Source organism: Muscardinus avellanarius (genome assembly GCF_963383645.1).
Source record: "Muscardinus avellanarius genome assembly, chromosome: 11".
In the NCBI taxonomy this organism is placed as follows: domain Eukaryota; kingdom Metazoa; phylum Chordata; class Mammalia; order Rodentia; family Gliridae; genus Muscardinus; species Muscardinus avellanarius.
The window spans coordinates 83147007-83171119 of NC_137797.1; the positions used below are offsets into that span (position 1 = coordinate 83147007).

General features: G+C 35.5%; 1 protein-coding gene across 1 annotated transcript in view; it reads left to right on the forward strand.

The window, feature by feature from the left end:
- CPNE8 (copine 8) overlaps positions 1–24113 on the forward strand; it is a gene marked incomplete at both ends in the record, with an annotated part of 248034 nt that overhangs the window by 39169 nt on the left and 184752 nt on the right. The window contains one exon of the mRNA XM_080705259.1: positions 17115–17218. Within this exon, the coding sequence (XP_080561385.1) occupies positions 17115–17218 (104 nt within the window). The remainder of the gene's footprint in view (positions 1–17114; positions 17219–24113) is intronic.

The following is a 24113-nucleotide window of genomic DNA, read 5'->3' on the forward strand; positions in this document are numbered from 1 at the left end:
CCCTTGTCAGATACATAGTTTCAAAATATTTTCTCTTATTCTACTTTAATGACTGCTTAATCTGCCATGTTACTTTTGTGGCCAAGATTTGTAGTTTGGAGTAGTCATTTTTTTTGCTTTTACTTCTTGTGCTTTTGAGATCTGGTTTAAAAAATAATCCCGCTCATTGTAGTATCCTAAAGCATTTCTCCTATGTTTTCTTTTAGTAGTTTTACAATTTCAAGTCTAACATTTAAGTCTTTAATCCATTTGAATTGATTTTTGTAGATGGTGAGAAATAGGGATCATGTTTTATTTGATATGTGACTATTCAATTTTCCCAGTGCCATTTATTGAAAAAAAAATCCTTTCATCAATGTGTATTCTTAGTAGATTGTTGAAAATTGGTTGGTTGTATATGTTTTGGTTTACTTTTGTACTTTGTTGACTATTCTGTTTTGTTGGTCTCTGTGTCTGTTTTTAGGCCAATACATGTTCAATACATGTTATTTTGAATAGCTCAATTTTATAGTATATTTTTATATCAGATAGCATAATGTCTCCCACTTTGATTTTTTTTAGATGAAGACTTCTTTGGTATTTTATTTGTGTGTTTATTTTGTATGGTTCCAGATAAATTTTAAGATCTTTTATATACTCCTGTAAAAAATGCCAATGATAAGAAAATCATGGTGACACATGGTTGTAATCCCAGTATTTGGCAGGCTGAGACAGGAGGATTGCACAGGTTCCAAACCAGACTCAGGTACTAAGTGAGGCTCTCAGCATCTTAGTGAGACCCTGTTTCCAAATAAAATATAAAATAGGTCTGGGAGTGTAGCCCAAAAGTAGAAGGACCCTGAGTTCCATCCTCAGTTCCTCATTTTATTCTGTGTCCAAACAGAATAAAAGAATTTCAAGTATTTTATAGAAACTGCACTGAATCTATAAATTACTTTGGATATTGTGGACATTTTAATAATTTTGATTCTTCCAAATGAACATGGAAATCTTTCCATTTGTTAATATCTTTTTTCATCAATATTTCATATTTTTGTTGTAGATATTTTTTACCTTATTAACTATTTTTTTAGTTTGTTGTGACTTTTAAAAATGGTATTCCTCCTTTGATTTTGATTAAAGATAATTCACTATTGATGTATAGCAACACTCCTGATTTTGTATGTAAATTTTGTATTTGCAACTTTGCTGAATTTATTATTCTAATGATTTTTGTTGTGGTTTTTGGGTTTCCATATATATGAGATCATGTCATCAGAAAACAATGACAATTTGACTTTCTTTTCTCTAATGTGGATGAACTTTATTTCTTTTTCTTATTCAGTTGCTCTGGCTAGGATCCAGGACAGTGTTTAATAAAATTGGCAAAAGTTGTCATCCTTGTCTTTTTCAAGATCTTGGAGAAAAACTTTCAACTTTTCTCTATTTTGAGTTATCTTACCTGTTGGATTATTATATATGCCTTTATTATGTTAAGCTATGTTCACACTGTGCCTGATTAAGAATATTTATCGTGAAGGGATGTTGAATTTTATCAAGTCCTTTTTCTGCATTTTTAAAAAAATGTTTATATGCTGTTTGTCCTTTATTTCTTGATATGTTCCATCCATTTGTTGATTTGCATATGTTGAACCATCCTTGCATGTCTGGGATATACATGATTATGGTAAATAATTTTGCTGATATTTTTCTGATTGTGTGTGTGTGTGTGTGTGTGTGTGTGTGTAAGAGAGAGAGAGAGAGAGAGAGAGAGAGAGAGAGTGTGTGTGTGTGTGTGTGTGTGTGTACATGTGTGTGTGTGTTTGGTACCAGAGATTGAACTCAGAGGCATTCTACTTTTAAGCTATACCCTCAGCCTGATTTAATTTCTTATATTTGGAAACAGGGTATCCCTATGTTGATAAGATGCTAAGGCTATTTTTTATTCTTTATTTTGAAACAGGGTTACACTAAGTTGTAAAGGGCCTCACTAAGTAACTGAGGCTGGCTGTGAACTTGTGGCACTCCAATCTCAGCCTCCTACATACTGGGCAAACCATGTACCATATGGTGCAAACCACCCAAAGACTGGCAATGGTTCAGGTTTAAAGTTGAGTCTGTGCCGGGCGTGGTGGCACAGCTTGTGATCCCCACGCTTGGGAGGCAGAGACAGGAGGATTGCGCTGGTTCGAAGCCAGCCACGTGCGCTGGCTTAGGAGACCCTGTTTCCAAATTAAAAAAAAAAATGTAAAAATAGGTCTGGGAGTGTAGCCTGGAGGTTGAAGGTCTTCCAGGAACCCCAGTACCACCAAAAAAAAAAAAAAAAAAAAAAAAAAAAGTTGAGTCTGTTTCATCAGCATGTAGATTTCCTCCTGATGGCAGGTCAGGTCTAGGGGCCCCATCTATGAGCTGGGACTTGGACACAGGTCTTTGGTGATGGCTCCCACTGCAGTGATCCCAGCACTAACTCAAGGCTAAATCCCATTTGTGTCAGCTTTTGTATTTGTTCCCCTCCTTGCTGCCTTTGTTTGGGAGAGGAGTCCCTTGGCCACCTGGCCGAAGCAGTTTCAGTGGTTCTGTCTGTGGGTGATGGCCAGGGGGACAGGGGTTCTGGGGCTCTGCCTGGCACTAGCTTTCACCATTCAGGTCCCAAACTGGGTTTCAAGTCTAAGGCTTGGACATAGTCCCTTTTCTTCCTCCAATGGAAAAGTGTCTTGCATCATGCTCTTTGGTGCTGGCAACCCTTTCCTGCCATCAATGAATCTGTTCTTTTCATTATATTAAAAGAGGGCATTATCATCTTTCATCTGGCTCTCTTTAGCTCTTGTGAAGGTAGTTTGGTGTGTGAGTAGCTGTTTAAACTGGTTTCTGTTGAAGATAGAATCCTGGAGGATCTTAGCCACCATCTTGCTTTGCCTTCCCATATTACATTATTCAAGTCTTTTATCAGTTCAGTTAGATAATCATCTCAATTAAGATTATCTAATTTAAAATAATCAAGAAGGTTAAATAATATTCTCATCTTAATCTATGTTGTGCTGCTATAACAAAAATTGCCAAAGTTTAATACTTTATAATAGAAGAGGTTTATTTGGCTTGTGATTTTGGTGGATGGAAAGTCCAAATAGCATTGTGTTTCTAGAAGCATTAAAACTTGGCCATGTGTGCAGAAGGGCATGTGTGGGAGTAAGGAAGAAAGAAACTTATGAGTGGTCAGACTCATTTCTTTTTCATTATGACAACCCACTGATGTTGGAATTAGTCCATTCCTATGAGACCTGACCTGTTCCCCAAAACTATAATCTATTCAGGAGGGTGCTGTCCCCATGACCTATTCCCTTCTAAACCTTACCTCTTAAAGCCGTGTTTCTTCGTCATTGCCACTCTGAAACCAAGCCTCCAGCACATGAACCTCTGGGTGACAAACCATATTCAAACTGAGCACTTCATAATTTATTTAAAACTATTATATCTTATATAAATACATATATAACTGAGGTGTGACAAAATGAATTCATATTTGTCAATAAGGATCTTATAAATTGAATTAGAAGATTTTTCTTTAAATGGTAAAATATGTTGCTAATCATAGAATTAATGGCTAGCAATATATGCAAAACAATCCCTTAAAATATTTTAATTTCTAAGACTGATTTTATTTTCAAGAGTGTTTGAACTCAAGTTTATAAGCTTATCGTAAAATAGTATAATAAGATGGAGTTTAGTCCTTTCAGCATTTTATGTATAAAAATTATGGTGATATGACTATGGTATTTTTGATAGTTAATAATTTAGGTTAATTCCTAATAATTAAAGTTTCTAAAATCAAGTAAATATTTGTTAGGTAAAACATTGTCTTAATCAAGAATATTAGAAGGAAGTCACCTTACTTTTCTCTCTGTGGATATGTACATGGGTCTACATCTATAGTTCCATCTCATTTTTTATAATAATGCAAGATCTAGATAAAGTCTTCAGATTTTCAACTTGTCTTAAAAAGAAGTGGATTTTAGATATCAATTATGATAGTGGGTTATATGATAGAGATATAAGTCTTTCTTCAAAGGAAGAGGGTTGTGGTGTGTCTGGTGATAACAGTTTTTTAACTTCTGAGAGGAAGTGTATGAGAGTATGTGTGTGTGTGTGTGTGTGTGTGTGTGTATGAGAGAGGGGGGGAGGAAGAGAGAAAGGGAGAGAGAGAGAGAGAGAGAGAGAGAGAGAGAGAGAGAGAGAGAGAGAGAGAACATCCTCAAAGCAGATTGGATATTTATAGTTCTAACTTTATCTTTATTTGTTGAATTTATCTTAATATTCTGAATGATATTGTCTGTCCTACAGAGTTTATCTGCTTTTCTTGTCTAATCTCTGGGAACTGTCCTCTATATCATGAAGATTAAGATTCAGTTGTAATGTAATAATTGAAGTAGGATGTACACTAGTTCAGTTGACCTTGTTAAAACCTGCATCACTCTCACTTGATTGACAATCTGATGTGAGGCTGGGGTAGTTGTGCCACACCTTCACAGTATATCAAAACTTTTAGATAATTTTTTTTCAGAACAGAGCTCATTATGTACTTGATGCCATAAATAGATGGAATCCATGAGTATCCTTTCCAGTACTGCTCCTCCAAATCAACTAACCAACTAGTTGATTTAGGAATTAGGAGTATTTCCAACCTATCATTTTCTGAAAGATTTATTCCTACATTGAATAAATTTAAAATTTATATTCTTTTTTAAATAACTGAAAATTTTCACATTTGTTGAATGAAAGGACAGTTTTCTAATTATCAAATGATAAAAACTGCTGTATTTAGTGCTTGATAGGAAACATGTTTGTTTATGTTACTTGTGCTGGAAATTATTATAATCAGACTTGCGACTGTAATAATACTTTTGATAATCCAGAACTGTTGATATTCAGAATAAGACTTTTTAGGACACCAGATATAATTTTTCATATGTAACTGTTTCTGGACATTTGTCATCAACAACAAATATTACTAATGGTTTCTTCTCAATATTTTAAGACTCTCCTCTGATATTCATGGAATGGCATGCAGCTGCATATTTTCTAAAGAAATGGAAATTTTTTATTTAGTATTATAAAACATTAGCTAAGACTTAAATTTATTTTAAGTAAAAAAGATTAATTATTTGGTTGATAGCTAATATATTCTAGCCTCTGGGAAAGAACCAAAAGGTTTTCCATGAGTTGAACTAGTCATAATGTATTTGTGAATTTCTTATTATTGCCACTTTTCACTTTTCATGATATAACTTACTGAAAACAGGAATACTTTTTAAATGTTATTTTTGTTTCATATATTTAAAGTAAAATATACTCATTTCAGGAAATTAGGAAAATTCACAAATGAATATGAAATTTAAATGTAACAATTAGAAGATAGCTGAAACATTCTGGGGTGTGTGTGTGTGTGTGTGTGTGTGTGTGTGTGTACTTACAGTTTAATCAAAATCAGTGTTTTACTGTACATTACCCTTGTTTTTTTCCTCTGAATAAATTATTACTGATCTCCCATAGTTAACCTTTTGTTCAGTTTTATACAAATGAGAATCAAATCTATACTATTCCTGATGAGGTTAGTGAGGAAGAAAGGATCTGTGTCCTGTAGGTCAGAGATGTTTCACTCCTAGTATTCTGGTAGGCCATTAAAATTTTTAATCTGGTGAAATGGCAGGACAGTGTTTACAGTACAATCAAAATATTCCTCTGATTATTGGATTAATTAAAGGGAAAACAAGAGAGGAAGCAAAGATATAAGGTAAGAAGTCATTGGGGGTTAGTTGATGAGGAAAACAAGAAGCTTTACTTTAAGTTTATTAATGATAGAAGATATGGAAAGAAGTAGGTAATGTGTTGTATGTTTTGGAGTTAGAACTGGCCATTTATGAGGCAGTGATGAATAAGAGTTGGTGGGCTAAAAAGGAATTGAGATAGATGACTTTTGTTTCTGGCCTGAGGAAGTCAAGTAGACAATGGTATCATGTTCTGATAAGAGGTATGTGTGGTATGTACCATAATTGGGGGGGCTGTGGTATAAAAATATGTTTGAGTGAAAATTTTGAGGGGACTGTAAGAAAAGAAGGCAGTTTTATGCCTGTGTTGAACTCAGAGGTGGCTCTGGGCTGATGATGTGCATTTGGATATTATCATCATGTAGATAAGATTTAAAGCCAAAGGAACTTAGTTTGATTCAAGCTGCTATAACACAATATCTGAAAAGAAGTTACTTATAAACAATAGCAATGTGTTTTCTCCTGAAAGACTAGGGAGCCCAAGATACAAGCTGTCATCTAGTGAGGAAATTCTTGCTGCATCCTCAACATGGAAAAAGTAGAAGGACACGTGAGAGCTGAGTGCTCTATGAGTCTCCTATTTTTTTTTTTTTTTTGTGGTACTACAGGTGAAACCCAGGAGCTTTTCTACCTCTGAGCTATACTCCCAGACCTACTAATACTTTATTTGGAAATAGGGTCTCACTGAGTTGCTGAGAGCCTCACTAAGTAGCTGAGGCTGGCTTCGAACCTGTGTGATCCTCCTGTCTCTGCCTCTCAAGCATTGGGATTACAAGTGTGTGCCACCACACCTGGCTAGAGTCATCTTTTATTCAGGCCTTAATCCTTGTCACAGGGTGCAGAGGGGCCTGCAGGGCCTGCATGGCCCATATACCTCTAAAAGGCCGTGTGTATGTCTGTGTGTGTGTGTGTGTGTGTGTGTGTGTGTGTGTGTGTGCGCGCGCGCACATGTGTATTTTGCTGGGAGTCAACCCAGATTCAGTCTACCTCCAAGCTACATTTCCAGCCCTGTTTTATTTTTTATTTGAAAATAGGGTCTTGCTAAGCTGCTGAGAGCCTTGCTAAGTTGTTGAATATGTCCTCAAACCTGTGATCCTCCTGTTATCAACTGCTCCAAAACAAAGATAACTGGGATAAGCCACTACAGGCAGTTAGGCTGTACCTCTTATTGCGAACACAATGACAGCACCTGAATTTTGGAGATGATATATCCAAACCATGACTGGAACAGATAACATCACCTAACTGAAAAGTGACTATAGAAAGATAAAGAGATCTTAGGACTGTGTCTGAAAATTGGGAGATCAAATGCCTGAGAATCTGCGTAGAAGAGTAACAGAGGGGGTATCTGGTACCAAAAAAACTAGAAAATAGGATGGAATATATGGCTCTGTCAAATGCTGCTGAGAGTTCAGTGCAGTGAGGGTCATAGAGTAGCACTGTATTTTTCCATATGAAGGTCATTGGTATCTCCTCAATGAAATTTTAGGGTTATGTGTCAGAAGACATTGAAATGGATATATCCATAATTTAGAGATTAATTAAAATCAGAATTTTATTTATTTATTTATTATTGGTGAACTATAGTCTCATCATAATATGGATCATGTTGACAATAGCATATATTTACACAGTACTTGGTGCAGTCCACTATACCACCTCGCTTTCCTTTTCCTCCTTCCCAATACTGAGAGTCCAGATTAACAATGGTATATTCACATGAATACAAATATTCGAATGTAGCTTTTCCATTAATAAACCTCAGCCTTCTTCCTCCCCTACCCTTCCTTTCTTTCCTTTCTGGCTTTGCTAAGGTTTCCCTCAATTATCTGAATAATCTCTGTTATCTTTAATACTCCCTAGCTTGAGCATATTAGAGAAAACATACGTCCTTTCTCTTTCTTTGCTGGGCTAATCTCACTTAACATAATGTTCTCCAGGTCTTTCCAACTTCTTGTGAATGACATGATTTTGTTCTTTTTTATTGCCAAGTAGAATTCCCTTGTGTGTATCTCGAATAATTCTGTAATCAGTTCATCTGTTGATGGAAGTATAGGTTGGTTCCATATTTTGGCTATTACAAATTGTGCTGCTATGAACATGGGTATACATATGCTACTGTAGTTCGTGATTTCAATCCCTTTGGAAAGATACCCAATTATGGTGTAGCCAAATCATATGGTAGATTCATTCCCAGTTTTCTAAGGAACTTCCACACTGATCTCCATAACAGCTGAACTAGTTTGCACTCCCACCAACAGTGTAAAAGAGTTCCTATTTTCCTACATCCTCACCCAACATTTTTTATTTGACTTCTTTATGCTTATCACTCTGATGGGGGTTAGAATATCAGTGTAGTTTTTTTTTTTTTTTTTTTTTGTTGCGGGTCTGGGGATGGAACCCAGAGGCATTTGACCTCCAAGCTACACCACCTGCCCTATTTTTTATTCTTTATTTTGAGACAGGGTCTCACTGAGTTGCAGAGGGCCTCACCAAGTAGCTGAGACTATCGACAAACCTCAATCCTCCCGTCTCAGCCTCCCAAATGCTGGGATTACAAGCGTGTACCACCATGCCCAGCTTCAGTGTAGTTTTGATTTGCGTCTCCTTGATTGCTAAAGATGTTGAACATTTTTTATGTATCTATTGGCTATTTGTTATCTCTTGTTTTGTGAAGTGTCTGTTCAATTCAGTTGCCCATATCTTTATTGGGTTATTTGTTTGTTATACTCTAGAATCTCTTGAGCTCTTTATATATTCTGGATATTAGCCCTCTATCAGAGTGGCAACTAGTAAAGATCTTCTCCCTTTCTGTAGTAAAGATCTTCTCCCCTTTCCTTTGATGAGCAGAAACTTTTTAGTTTGATGTCATTCCACTTGTTAATTCTTGTTTGAATTTCCTGCACTTTGGAAGTCTTGTTGAGGAAGTTACTACCTGTGCCTATATGTTGTAGTGTTGAACTGATTTCTTCTTCTAATAGCTTCACAGTCTCTGGTCTGATTTCCAGGTCTTTGATTCATATCAGTTGGATTCTTGTGCATGGTGGCTATTCTGGATCTTTAGTTTCTCCATATGAAATTTATGACTGATCTTTCTAGGTCTATGAAGAATGTCATTGATATTTTGATAGTAATTCCATTGAATCTGTAGATCACTTTTGGCAGAGTGGCCATGTTGAAGATATTTATTCTGTCTATTCATAAACAAGGGAGCTATTTCTATCATCCAAGGTCTTCAATTTTTTTCTTTAATGTTTTTATAGTTTTCATTGTATATGTCTTTTCCATCTTTGGTTAGGTTTTTTCTTAGGTATTTTATTGGTTTTGAGGTTATTGTGAGTGGAATTGTTTTCTTTATTATTTTTTTTTTCGGACTCATTGGTGGCATGTAAAAAAACCAACTGATTTCTTTAGGTTGATTGTGTATCCCACCACTTTGCTGAATCAGTGCCAGTAGTCTTTTGGTTGATTCCATTGGATCTTCTAGATATAGGATTATTTCATCTGTAAACAGGAATAATTTAAATTCCTCTTTTCCTATTTGAATTCTTTTGACATCTTTTCTTATTGCTGTGGCAAGAGTCTCAAGGATGCTATTGAGGAAGAGTGGTGTTAGTGGGCATCCTTGTCTTGCTCCTGATTTTAGAGGGAATTGCAGTTTTTTTCCATTTAATATGATGTTGGCTTCAGGTTTGTTGTATATTAACTTAATGATGTTGAGATATGTTCCTTCTATTCCAATTTTCTATAATGTTTTTAACATAAATGGATGTTGGTTTTTGTCAAATGTTTTTCAACATCTATTGTTATGATCATGTGGTTTTGTTCTCAGTTCTATTCATGTGGTGAATAACATGTATTGATTTGTGTATGTTGAACCAGCCTTGCTTTCCTGGGATCAAACCAACTCAGACATGGTGTGCAATTCTTTTAATATGATTTTGAATAAATATAGATAGAATTTTGTTTAGAATTTATGCATTTGTGTTCATCAAATATATTGGTCTGTAATTTTCTTTTCTTGAAATATCTTTGTTTTGTTTTGATATTAATGATATACTGGCCTCATAGAAGGAGTTTGGAAGAATTCCATCTCTTTCAATTTCCTGGAACAAGTTTTGAAGTATTGGGATTAGTTCTTCTCTGAAAGTTTTATAGAATTCGGCTAGAAACGTGTCAGGGCCTGGGCTTTTTTTTTAGGTACTACTGGGGATGGGACCCAGGGGCATTGTACCGCCGAGCTATACCCAAAGTCCTATTTTTAGACTTTTTATTTTTTATTTATTTATTTATTTGTTTTTGCAGGTCTGGGGGTGGAACCCAAGGGGATTCGACCTCCGAGCTACACCTCCTGCCCTATTTTTTATTCTTTATTTTGAAACTGGGTCTCATTGAGTTGCAGAGGGCCTCACTAAGTAGCTGAGGCTGTCCGCCAACTGCTATCCTCCAGGTCTCAGCCTCCCAAATGCTGGGATTACAAGCATGCACCACCATGCCCGGCTTAGACTTTTTATTTTTTAAACAGGGTCAAACTGAGTTGTGAAGGGCCTCGCTAAGTAGCTGAGGCTGTCCGTGAACCACAATCCTCCTGTCTCAGCCTCCTGAATGCCTGGATTACAAGCACTTGCCACCCGGCCCAGCCCTGGCCTTTTTTTTGATGGTAGGATTTTATTGCTGTTTCTATTTCTTTGGTTGATATTGGTTGGTATAGGTTGGCTATGTCCTCTTGGTTCAATTTAGGTAGATTGTATGTATACAGAAATTTATCAATTTCTACCATGTTTTCCAGTCTATTGGAGTATAAATTTTCAAAATAATTTCTGATAATCCTTTGAATTTACTTACTGTCTGTGGTGATGTCTCCTTTTTTATTTATGATTTTAATGATTTGAGTCGATTATTTTAGTTAGGTTGGCCAGGTTTTTGTCAATCTTATTAATCTTTTCAAAGAACCATCCTTGTGTTTTGTTGACCTTTGTTTTGATATTCTCTATTTCATTTATTTCTGCTCTGATTTTAATTATTTCCTGCCTTCTACTGGCCTTGTGATTAGACTGTCACAGTTTTTCTTGTCCTTGCAATGTGTCATTATATTGTTTACTTGACAACTCTCTGTTCTTCTTATGTGGGCACTTAATGCTATAAACTTTACTCTTAACACCACCTTCAAAGTGTCCCATAGATTTTGGTATGTTGTGTCTCTATTTTCACTTAATTCCAAGAATGTTTTTTATTTATTCGCTTAGTTCTGATCTTATTCACTTCTCATTCAGTAGTGTATCATTCAATTTCAGTATACTTAAATTAGTTTATTTTGATCTTCCTGTCGTTGATTTCTACTTTCCTTACATTGTGATCTAAAAAGGTGAAGGAAATTATATTATATCTTTTGAATTTGCTGGTGCTTGCTTTGTGGCCCAGGATGTGATCTATTTTTGAGAAAGTTCCATGGGCTGCTGAGAAGAATGTGTATTCTGCTGTTCCTGGTTGAAATAGTCTGTATATGTATATTAGGTTCAATTGGTTTATACTTTTCCTTAGTTCTGAAGAGTCTTTACTCATCTTTTGCCTTGAAGATTGGTCTTTTGGCATGGGTGGTGTGATGAAGTCTCCCAATATAATTGTAATTGGGTCTATTTGAGATCTGATGTCCTAAGGATTTGTTTTACAAATGTGTGTGCATCCACATTTGGGGCATTAACTTTTACTATCATTATATCTTCTTGTTGAATTGTTCCCTTTAATAATAGGGTGTCCTGCTTTGTCTCTTCTGATGTATTTTAGCTTAAAGTCTGTATTTTTTCTTTTTTGTTCTGGAGACATCTCCAGAAGAAAAAAAATCTTTATTAAAGATACTACCAAAATTTAGTCAAATATTTCAAAATAGAATTGTAAACATAATGCTTCCCTTTTTAACTGGCAGAACTTTGAAAACACAATACAATAAAACAACACAATTTGAAACAACATTAGTTCAAAATCCTGATATGTTTGATCATATAACTTACATTTCCACATGATAAAATAAATAATAGTTTAAATAAATGTCAACAAATAAACTACATGAAATGAAATTTTGTGTTGTATGATGAACCACAGTGTGTTATAGTTAAATATATTCACTTTTTATATCCCTGGCATCTAGGATAAAAAAACAAATCTTCAAATATACATCTCATGTAGGTAATAGTTTTTTTTGCATATCTCTCTTAAAAAGTAGTTTATAGCAGTATATAAGTAGTATATTTACACATTTAATTTTATAATTTTTCTAAATATTATAGATCTTTTTAAATTTTTATAACATCAATTTTGACCAACATTAATAAAGCTGACAAACTGTTTAACTGGAAATGCTTTTGTCTTCAACAATAGAAGTATCAATATGATAGGAAAAGAACCTATAGTAACACATGTCAGTTGCTGAACTTGTGTTTTTGCTTAAAGTCTGTTTCAATGGATCTTGACATTGCTATTCCTCCTTGGTTTTGGTCCCCATTGGCATGATGTATCTTTTTTCATCCTTTCACTTTCAGCCTGTGAATATCTTTGGCTGTAAGGTGAGTTCTTAGCAAGCAGCATATGTTTGTATTATGTTTTTTTTTTAACCCAATTGTTAGTCTATATCTTTTAATTGGTGAGTTAAGTCCTTTGATATTCAGTGTTATTGAGATATAATTTTTGTTTCCTGTCATTTTGTGTTATATAGTCCATTGGATATAATGTTATTATTTCTTTGCTTAGTTGCCCTGCTGATTGAATTCATCTCTTCTCTAGTTCTGAAATTTGTTTCTTTTTTCTTACAATTTATTTCTTTAAGTATTTTTTCTAGTGCTGGCTGAGTATTCATGATTTTTTAAGATTCTGCTTATCTTAAAACATTTTTATTTCTTCATCAAATTTAATTAATAACCTTGCTGGAGATAGCAGTTTTTGTTGGAAGTTGTTTTCTTCCAAGGTCTGGATTACATCATACCAGACTCTCCTGGAATTCATGACTTGAGTTGTAAATTATGGAGTGATTATTATTGTTTTGTTCCTGTATGTCACCCATTGCTTTATTCTCACTGCTTTTAAGATTATTTTCTTAGCCTCTTATGTTAGTCATTTTGATTATTACATGATGTGAGGAGGTCCTTCTTTGATTTTTTTTCTGAACAGTGTTCTGCAGGTCTCCTGTACATGGATATACAAGTCTCTTTCCATGTTTGGAAAATCCGCTGAAATTATTTCTCTGAAGAGATTGCAGACACCCTTGGTCTGTGCCTCTATCCCTTCTTCAATGTTCATTATCCACAAGTTAGTACAATTCATATTGTTATACATAAGTTAGTACAATATGAATTGTACTAATTTATGTATATTGGATAATTTGTTGGATATTTAGGTTCTGTTATTGTAATGTATTCTGTATACTGTTGACTATACTTTCAGTTTTGAATGAACTGTCTTCTAACAGTGATATTCTGTTTTTTATTTCATTCAATCTTACAGAATGTTTTTTCTATTGCTGTCTTCATTTCTCTTTTTTACTGTCATTTTATTCCAGAATTCTTTCTGATTATTTCTTAATGTCTCAATTTCCTCTTTCATTTTCTGTACACTTACTGTGAGGTCTTTCATCATATTGAAAATCAGGATTTGGAATTCTCCATTCTGAATTTCTTGTAGGCCAGTATTCGTGATTTTCCTTATTTATTTATTTATTTATTTTTTGCTGTTCCTTATTCTCATATTTTCAGAATTCTTGGGTTTGTATTTCTCTTGTCTTGGTATCTTCTTTTTGTGTGTGTGAGTTGTTGATAGGTGCTGTTCCAGATCACTTTTGGGAGAGATGGTTCTAGCTATTTCTCACACTTTGATATTAATTCTAAAGACTGTGCCTAATATCACTCCACTGTTGTTCTACCTGTAGATCATCAAAACTTAGTTGCTCTGGGGTACCTTGTCCTTGCTGTTATGGTAGCATTGGTGTATTTCAGGTGTTAAGGTCAGGTGTTCTCTCTGCCATTACTTTTATAAAGTGTCTGCACAGTGGTGTAAGCAGAATAGTTTGTGACCTTTTTTTTTTTAAAAAAAAAAAAAAAAACTCTTAATGTGCAGTCTGTTGAGTGCTTTCTTCTATTGGCTATGTTTAGTTTATCTTTATTGTCTGGTTGTACTTTCCTGTGGATCACCTGTCTGATACAGTCTTAGTCATAGAGATATAGAGGTGACAGCAAGTTCATGAATAGGTAAGTATTGTTTTTAACCCAAACACCTCCCCATTGGTAGGCTGCCAAATCTTAGCCTGCCGGGGTTCCTGTGGCTACTTTGGGTGGTCATTCACTAAGAAAGGCACTTACCTTACTGTCCTTTGGGCCCGGGTCTCTGGAGGGCACAGTGTGCTACTGCAGGTGCTGGCTTCTGGTGAACATATGGTCTTTTGGATCTTTTTCTCTGTCCCTGAAATGTGATGCTGGTTGCTTAAGATGTTGAAGCTCTGACGCCATTTACTTCATTTCTTGCTTTTCTTGCTGGAATTTCTTAGGGCTGTGGAGTCAGCAGTTGGAGCCCGAGTTGGCACCAGCTGCCACAACAGGTCAGTCACTCACTCGGGCTCTTTGCTATCAATCTCAAATTCTGACTAGGATTTTATTCCACTGTGGTTCCTTTTTATTGTGTTTTCATTTGTATGTAAGTTTGTTTCTTTGTTTTTCTTGTCAAGGAGCTGCCTTCTCGGTAGTTGATCTTTGTTGTGCTTTGTTGAAAATTTGCCAACTTGATGCTTTCTAATTCAGTTTGCAAACCATTTTACCTCCTGGCTGCAACAAGGGTTTATTAGGGCTTCCCTGCTCAACTCCTTGGCCTCTGCATTCATGTTTTGATGAGTGTGGCAGCCAGTTTATGGCTATTTGTACTGTTTTAGTCAGCCTTTTTTAAATCACTGTATCCAAAATACCCAATAAGAACAACATAGAGAAGGAAAGGCTTACTCATCCCACCATTTAAGAAGTTTCAGTGGTTCAGTTCCTGGCTGAAGGGCTATAAGGGAGAAACATGGTGGCAGCCAGAATGGCAGAGGTAAGCCACTTTCAGGTCATGGTGTTGTGAAGCGAGGTGGGGGGAAAGGATGAGGGCCAGATATGTTCCTCAAAGCCATGTTCCCTGTGACCAGTCTCCCTCAGCCGCATGCCACCTGAATAAATACCTTTAATTTATTAATCAATGGATTTATATACTTATGCGAGAGATCTCGATTCAGTTATTTCACCTCTAAACATTTTTGCATTGCTAATGCACAAGTTTTTTGTGAGGAATATTTTATATCCAAACCATTGCATATCTTCTTATTCTCATTTCCCTAAAATTTGAAACCATAGAGAGGCTCATTCTTTGATCTTCCCTAGGAACTAACATGTTTGGTGTTTAAACAAAGGAGAATCCTAGAAAGAATGCAGATTTTGTAGCCAAAATAACTTAGGTTGGTATCCTCTGCCTCATTATTGACATCTATAAAGTAAGATTAATAATACCTTGCAGTGTTAGAGTAAGAATTTAAAGCAATGAAGAAAAAGTGCTTGGAACAAATTAAGCATTCAATAAATGGTGCCTGCAATTATTAAGTTGTTTGAATTAAATGACCATTGTTTTTGAAATGTTGACTTAATTACCCAGGTTGTAGTTTGTGTATATGGTTTTGGTCCATGATATAAAATATTGCCTAATGGCACTCACTTCTGCAAATTAGTTTTTTAAAGAAAGTTTTTCTAGTTGTCAGAAGCCTTACTAAGTCCTTTGTCATCAACATTTTGTACCATAGTTTTATCAACACAATTTAAGATAGCTTATGACCTTCACATTTTAATGGATTAGCACAGCTCTTCTATTTTCCTATTAAAAGATAATATTTCCTTGAACTTTAATAAAAGTTGGTTCTTTGATAAGACAGCATGGTTGATTGCATAATGTTATTCAGAGCTAATGTTAAAATTCTCTATTTAGAATTCTATTGCAGTTGGAGGTGAAAAATATATGCCAAGAACAAAAATGTCTGTATATTTGTGCTCTATCTTTAGGAGCAGCACTTAATGCCTTCCTTCATAATGAAGAGGGAAGAGCAAATATGTATTTTCTACTTACCTTAAAATGGTGAAACTTAATTTGTTTTAAGCTAATGTGTGACATTTATCTTAAAAGTATGCAAGAATGGGAGGTATCATTTTTTCCTTGTAAATATAAAGTTAGAGGAAATAAAACAAAAGCAATTGGTGGTTGTGACATAACCTATTATAATAGGTTACAAGAAAATTCTCCCCAAAATATAGCTGTCTCTGTCAGCATTCTCACTCTATAATCTAAAATGACCAGCCATACAACACAGAGGATGGAAGATTTTATTTGCTCATAGTGTTTTGGAAATTCCAGGTTCATTCTATGTGACACCAGGGTTTGAAGCTCAGGGCATGGCATTGGGAAATTGGCAGGAGACAGAGACAGTGAGTGAGAGAGAGAGAGAGCACGAGGCTATGCTTTTACTTCATGGAGGCCAGAAGCAAGAAATAGTGAGCATGGAAGAGGATTCAAAGATATAGTTTCTAAGGCCACACCCCAGGGACCGACCTTCTCAGCCATACCTCACTGGCCTAGGGTAACCCCCCATTTTGTTATGGTAAACTCATCACAGTGGATTCATCTACTGATGAGATTACAACCCTATGGCTTAGTTATATCAATTCTGAACTTTAATACAAGTGGAAGCTCTTTTATATCTAACCATAACAATGGTTTGTAAACTGCATTATGTGAAGGACCATGTTCTATAAGAATTGAGCATGAAGACACTGAAAGTTTGATCCCTCCAGTAGTGACTATCTATTATCTGACTGACATATACAAAGTCAGGAAAATAATTTGTAATAAAAATAAACTTAATGTTTAAATAACTCCTTTGATTAGAATTGGAATTGGCTTTAAAGTATAGTTAAAAAATTGTTAAATGAATTTTAAGAAAAAGCTAATTTCAAATGAATTCAGGGCTCATTTTGTGATTTCTCTGAGTGAGTACAAGTGATGATTTAATGTCTAAAAGTGTCTAAAAGGTTTTTTGTGACCAAATAATTTGGATATTTATTGCTTGTGTTAAAAGAATTTAATACCAAGTACTACACTTCATTTGGATATTTATTGCTTATATTAAAAGAATTTAATACTAAGTACTATACTTAAAATATATAGCCATGTAAGGCTTAATTTTTAATCCCCCCCCCCCCCCTCTCTCTCTCTCTCTCTCTCTCTCTCTCTCTCTCTCTCTCTGTGTATGTGTCTCCCCAGTTTGGAAGAACTGAAGTGATCGATAATACCTTAAATCCTGATTTTGTAAGGAAATTTATTCTGGATTACTTTTTTGAAGAAAGAGAGAACCTTCGTTTTGACTTGTAAGTTTTACCTAAATCTGTCATTTCAAAATTTGTTTAGTAAGACAATTTTGTAGCATAAGTTTGGTTCCTGGGGTTGCAGTGAACAGGAAGTTATGGCCAGGAAAGCAGGGTCACTCTTCAGACTTTACCTCAAGCACAGTCTCCTGAGCTACTTTGTATTTTCAACTCTATGCTTGTTGAATATATAAGTGAACAATTTAACTCTGCTGGGCAGTAAATACAGATATTCTTTCAAACCTAACTGTGCGTAAGTGGGTATCTTACATCTTCTGGGTATACTCCAAAATGCTTACCTCCAGTTTGATGGCTAATGTCTCTTAGATTGTTTTCTCTGTGCAGTTCCTTGGCACAGTTTATGGATGCCTGCCTAACTATGGTTTCCTTCTATCTCTTGATGGCCTTGAATTATTAAGGCCCAGGATGATAGAAGTAATGCTGGTATTTTAAATATTCTTGCTGCTTTGGTTCTGAATCAAGAATATAAGGTTATTATTGTCAAATTCAAATTCCTGTTCACAGAGACGGGGTCACTTTCTTTATGAGACATTATTTATAGAGTTTATGTTCCACAGAAATGAACTATGGTGATTTTTTGAATTATTTGGATATGGTTAAAGAAATCTATTGGGACAGGAGGAACAAGTGTTATATATTACAGTATTTGCTTAATATGTCAACATACTTGGAGTTTATGAATATCACAAATATTTAAAATGATAGATTTTTAAACAGCTGAAAAATTAAGTATGTCATTTATCTGTTTGTAAATATTCAAAATAATAAAACTATCTATATCTTATTTGAAAAATGTCCTAATGTGCTTTATAATGTTAAAAAAATACTATTTTTTATTTTTTGTTATGCTGGTGATTGAGCCCAGGAGCATTCCACCTGTAAGCTATACCTCAGCATTTTAAGTTTTTGAGACAGGGTCTCTCTAGGTTGCTGAGAGTCTCCTAAGTTGCTAGGGCTCACTTTGAACCTATGATCCTTCTCTCTAAGTCTCTCATATACTGAGATTACAAGTGTATGACACTATAGCCAAAAAACAAATGTACTATTGATAATTGTTCTTGTTTTCCTTCATAATGTATGCTTTAAAATTGCATGTAGTGCTTCTGTTTAAACACATTTTGTAAGCAGGGTGTGGTGGCACACACTTGTAATCTCAGTGCTTGGGAGGATGAGACAGGAGGATCGCACAGGTCGAAGCCAGCCTCAGCTACTGAGTGAGGCTCTCAATAACTTAGTGAGACCCTGTTTCTAATAAAATATAAAAATAGGTCTGAAAGTGTAGCCCAGAGGTAGAAAGCCCCTGGATTCTATCCCCAGTACCACACACACAAAAAAATTATAGCAACCTTTTCAAGGATACTACTAAGTATCCTTGAAAATTTATTATGTTCAGATTTGGTACATTTAGTTCTTATTTTTTGAAACTCCTTTCCAAATAATAAAATGATACTTATGAGAAAAAAGACTGAGATAGAATATAATGACTTCTGACCATGTTTATCATTGAGCCTGCTCATGGGGTTGTTATCAAACCAGATACAAACTTTGGAGAGTATGCTGTAATGTTCCCTTCCCTCAGGCCTTCACAGCAATTGTGTTTAAGAATTTCCTCTCTCATATACTGTCATGTACACTTAAATTTTTTCCCTTTAGTTTAAAACTAAGTTTATCCTAAAACCAGCCACTGTTTTGTAAATTTTTACTGTTATATCCTCATTTTAAAGTAACAAATACTTTTTATAAACTCTGTTATAATTTTTTTAAAAGAGAAATTTTTGTATTATCCCAATATTTTAAAGAACTGTAAATGATTCAGTGTATACACTGGTAGATCTTTTTCTTTGCTTTTTAAAATTTTTATGTTTTTGCAGAACTAGTTATTAAACCGAGGGGCCTTATATCTCTGAGCTACACCCTCAGCCCTATTTTTTTTTATTTATTTTGAAACAGGGTCTCACTAAGTTGTGGAGGGCCTCATTAAGTAGCTGAGGCTGGCTGAGATCAGAGGATCTAACTCGTGATCCTCTATTCTTAGCCTCCTAAGTACTAGAATTACAAGCATGTACCACCATACCCAGCTAGATATTTTTCTTTTATATACATATATGCACAGAAGAATTGCAATCAATATATTTTCTCGAACCTTAAAGTTTTCTGTGCCTTTTTCTTTCTTCCTCCCCTCCCCCTTTCTGCCCCTCCCTTCCCTCCCTCCCCTCCCCTTCTCTCTCTTAACATTCTTCTTTTAACATCTTCAACTTCCTAGAAATTATAGCATTTCTCTCTGAAACCAGGTCTCATTTGAAATGTGAAAGCATCTTAAAAAATTGAGTGAAGTTACTCTCTACCATTTTGAGTATAGTTAATTTCAGAAATTTGATTCAAATAATATCTCAGTTTTGTACAGTTCCCAAAACATTAAAACAAGTAGCTCTGGAAAGGGTTACTTGGAGAACATTATCAAGAAAAAAACTAGCTGGGTGCAGGCCTATAATGCCAGTGCCAGGGAAGGCTGAGACAGGAATGTTAGAGTTTGGGGTGACTGCTTCTGTTTGAGGGAACTTTCCCCAGGGACCCTTGTTAGACTCCTGGAAACAATTTCTATAAAAACCACAGGTTCTTGTCCTAAGACAAGGATAAATATGCAATAGCCTGGACTCTTGCTGAAGATTTAAATGAGTTTATTAAAAAGATAGAAATATAGAAGACAGATATAGCCTCATGCTACCCAAGGATAGGTAGCATGAGGGGGTACCCTGAACGAAGTCACTGAACCACAAAACATGGAAGAGCCTTTGGAGACGGACAGCCTTTTTGCCCTCCATCTTGCTCTCCTGCATAATCCCATGACAGGGAAAGTCAGTCCCCTTAATCTTACAGCCTAACTTTTGTTTTAGGCCCAGGTTTCTCCTTTCAGAAAGTTCAATTCCCCTTCCCATCCTCTTAACTAGATATTAGTTATTATGTAAACCTGTCTTTAGAATGTGGAAGTCCAAAGTTCCCATTCCCTGTAGACTTGCTAATTACTTTTAGCTAGGTTAATTTGCATTATAACAGTTACTTGACTCCTGGCTGTAACCAAGTTCTGAGTTGCCCTTCCCCCTTACAAGTCTAAGCTTCATCTTCTGTGACCCCATTTTTGAAATGTATTTATTAATAATCAGAGCTTCTTAAATTTTCCTAGACCATTTCTAATACTGGTACAAGGAAGATGGCAGGTTGGAAAATTTAGAAAAACCAATTTAGAAAAACTCTGCTTCAAAAAAAAAAAATACGTGAAAAGAGTTGGCATTATAACTGGGAAGTAGAATATTTATGGCTTCAATCATCATTAATTTCTTTTTATTTGCATGTATGGGAATGTCTCACCAAATACCTTTTTAACTGGGAGAACAGGCTTTTTTATTAAATTACATTGTGATTTTTTATAACATAGGTGAAATAATGTGAAAATAGTTTTAACAATTTGCTAGTTGTATAAACATAGTTTTACTGTGATTGGCATTTGAATTTTATCTTAGCAGTGTGTTATTTCTCATATAAGTAGTATATGTTCATTGTAGAAAATTTGGAAAGTTAAAAAATGGTTAAAGTAGATAATGAAAATCACCTGTAGTCCCAACCTCCACTACCCAGAAAACTACTGCAAATATTTTAACAAATGAGCAGTAATATAGCCTCTTGATGGAACAGCCACACTGACTGAAAAACGAAAATGTAAGATGCAAATAAATTTCTACATTGTTTGGGATTTAGGCAATTTCTACTGATTTATAAAAAATAAATTTTGGAAGTATATCATCTGAATACTTTGTTATTATGGAACGTTTTAAAAATAGCTTTCAGAAATACTGTTTTAAACTTTCAGTTCAGAAGGAAAATTGTTATGAGGGGGGGTAGAGTTTGGTAGGTATATATTGAGATTGTATTCCTAGTATTACTAACACAGTTCTTATCAGCAAAGTCATAAACTTTGACATTTATCACATTGGTAGTAGTATGGGAAGCTCATAAATACACTTTGTTTTCACAGTTGAAAACCTTATTATTCATAGAATAGCTGTCTTAAATTGATTTTAGGTAAGAAGTTTGAGTACCATATTGTTGCGGTGAAATGTGTTTGGTGTGTGTGTGTGTAGAAGTAATTCCTCCAACACAATCACACAAACAGAACAACTGTGAATTCTTGTCCTAAGCTAAGAATAAATACGCATAGCTTGGACAGTTGCTGAAGATGTAAAGAAGTTTATTAAAAGATAGAAATACAGAGGATAGGTACAGCTCCATACTAGACTGGCATGAGGGATGACTCGAATGAGTACACAAAAGGAATCACATGTGGACTCTGCCTTTTTTATACCCATGACCTCCATCTTGTTCACGTAATCCTGACGTAGTAACCGTCCCTGTAAGGTACCTCCCCTTAACCCTGTAAGGTACCTCCCTCAACCAGGTGTGGCAAGGTGGCTCCTTTCCTGAAGGGTAAGGCCAAACCCTGTCCTGTCCTTCCTAGATCATCATGTAGATCTGTCTTTAGAAAGAGGGAGCCCTAACTCTCCTCTATTGACTTGTTAATTATTTTGAGATAGGTTAATTTACATTGGAATAGCTGCCTGTTTTAGGCAGAGATCAAGTCCTTTCTTTACCCATGTCTGCTGCCATTTTGACACAACTATTTTTGAAATATATCAATTATTTTTTTTGAAATATATTAATAATCAGAGCTTTCCCAAATCTTCCTAGGCCATTCCCAATACTGGTACAATATCATTTTGTAGTATGTACTGTACCAGTATTGGGAACGGCCTAGGAAGATTTGAAAAAGCCCTGATTATCAATATATTTCAAAGATAATTATGTCAAAATGGCGGCAGACCTGGAGAGAGAAAGGCTTGACTTTGGTCAGGAAGCAAACAGCTATTGAAACTTAGATTGACTTAGCTACATGTAATTAGCAAGTCAATAGGAGAGGAGAACTAGGCCTTTCTCAATCTAAAGACAAATCTTAGGAGAGAACTAGGCCTTTCTCTATCTAAAGACAGATATACATGATAAGCCAGCTAAGATGGTAGGAGGGGTCTACCTTCATGAAAGTAGACACCTCGCCACACCTTATTGGGGGAGGTACATTACAGGGCTAAGGGGAGGTACCTTACAGGGAAGTTCACTATGTCAGAATTACATGAACAAGATGGAGGTCACAGGTATAAAAAATCCAGTCCACGTGTAATCCCTTTGGTGTATTCATTTTGAGTCACCCCACCATGCCATTTTGGCATGGGGCTATATTTCTATCTTCTGTATTTCTATCTTTCTAATAAAACTTCTTTATATCTTCAGCAACTTTCTAAGCTATGCATATTTATTCTTAGCTTAGGACAAGAACCCATGGTAATTTTCTGTTTTTAGTCATTTTGGGTTTTTGTTATGGGTTGGGGGAAAGTGTGTCCGGGACCCTAGCAGGGGTCTTCGGGGAAGTTTCCCCACAACCATATTCTCCCGAACCGTAACATGTACAGGAGAAATGACATAGGACATACTCCACCCATTTTCTCCATGCAAACAAGAACACTAAAAAAGGATTCATGAGTACAGATTTTGCTTATGCAAATCTATATAGCAAATTAATTTTTTTCTTGAGAAATAATCTTGAAATATATAATGGTATTACAACCTATATTTGAAGACCTTGACACTTTGGGAAAAATATTTGTTTAATTTTTCAATAATTATTCCAGTGTGCAAATTCCAGTTTTCTCCATTAGTTAAGGATTCCTTTAACAATGTTGAGGTCTAATTTCATGTATAGTCAGGCACTTTTGTTTATTAGAACCCATCTCATTCCAGTAATTGTTGGGTACTCATTTCTTTAACATTTTAATTGTTGCAGTTTTTGGGGAGAATATGGTCGTGGGGAAACTGTTCCCCAGGTACCTCTGTGAGGGTCCTGGACACACTTTCCCCCAACCCATAACAAAACCCAAAATGACCAAAAACATATAAACTGCGGGTTCTTGTCCTAAGCTAAGAATAAATACGCATAGCTTAGACAGTTGCTGAAGATTTAAAGAAGTTTATTAGAAAGATAGAAATACAGAAGATAGAAATACAGCTTCATACCAGACTGGCATGGAAGGGTGACTCGAAATGAATACACCAAAGGGATTCCACGTGGACTGGATTTTTTATACCCGTGACCTCCATCTTGTTCACGTAATTCTGACATAGTGAACTTCCCTGTAAGGTACCTCCCCTTAATCCTGTAAGGTACCTCCTTCAGCAAGGTGTGGCAGGGTGTCTCTTTTCATGAAGGTTGACCCCTCCTACCATCTTAGCTAGCTTATCCAATCATGTAGATCTGTCTTTAGATAAAGGCCTAATTCTCCTCAACTAAGATCTGTCTTTAGATAGAGACAGGCCTAGTTCTCCTCTCCTATTGACTGGTTAATTGCTTTTAGCTAGGTTAATTTACAATGGAATAGTTACCTGCTTTTAGGCAGAAACCAAGTACTTGCACAGATTTGCCCTTCACCCAATTTTTGAAATATATTAATAATCATAGCTTTCTCAAATCTTCCTAGGCCATTCCCAATACTGGTACATAATCACAAACTTAATTCAAGGCTCTTTTCTCCCCCTATCCCCTCAGCCAGAGCTTTCCTGGAATTTGAAGCCAAAAAGGAAGGGAAGATAGTAAGAAGTGTCAATAGGATGTGGGTGTTCCACCCTCAGAAAAATCTAGACCTCACCTAATGCCACCTTCAAGGAACACATTTTGATCACTCTGCTTGTCTTGCCATTGTGAAAGAAGGACTAGAAAGGAAGTTGTTCTATGATTCTCATCTCTCAGAAAGCCCTTCCTAGAACCTTTGTGCGACAT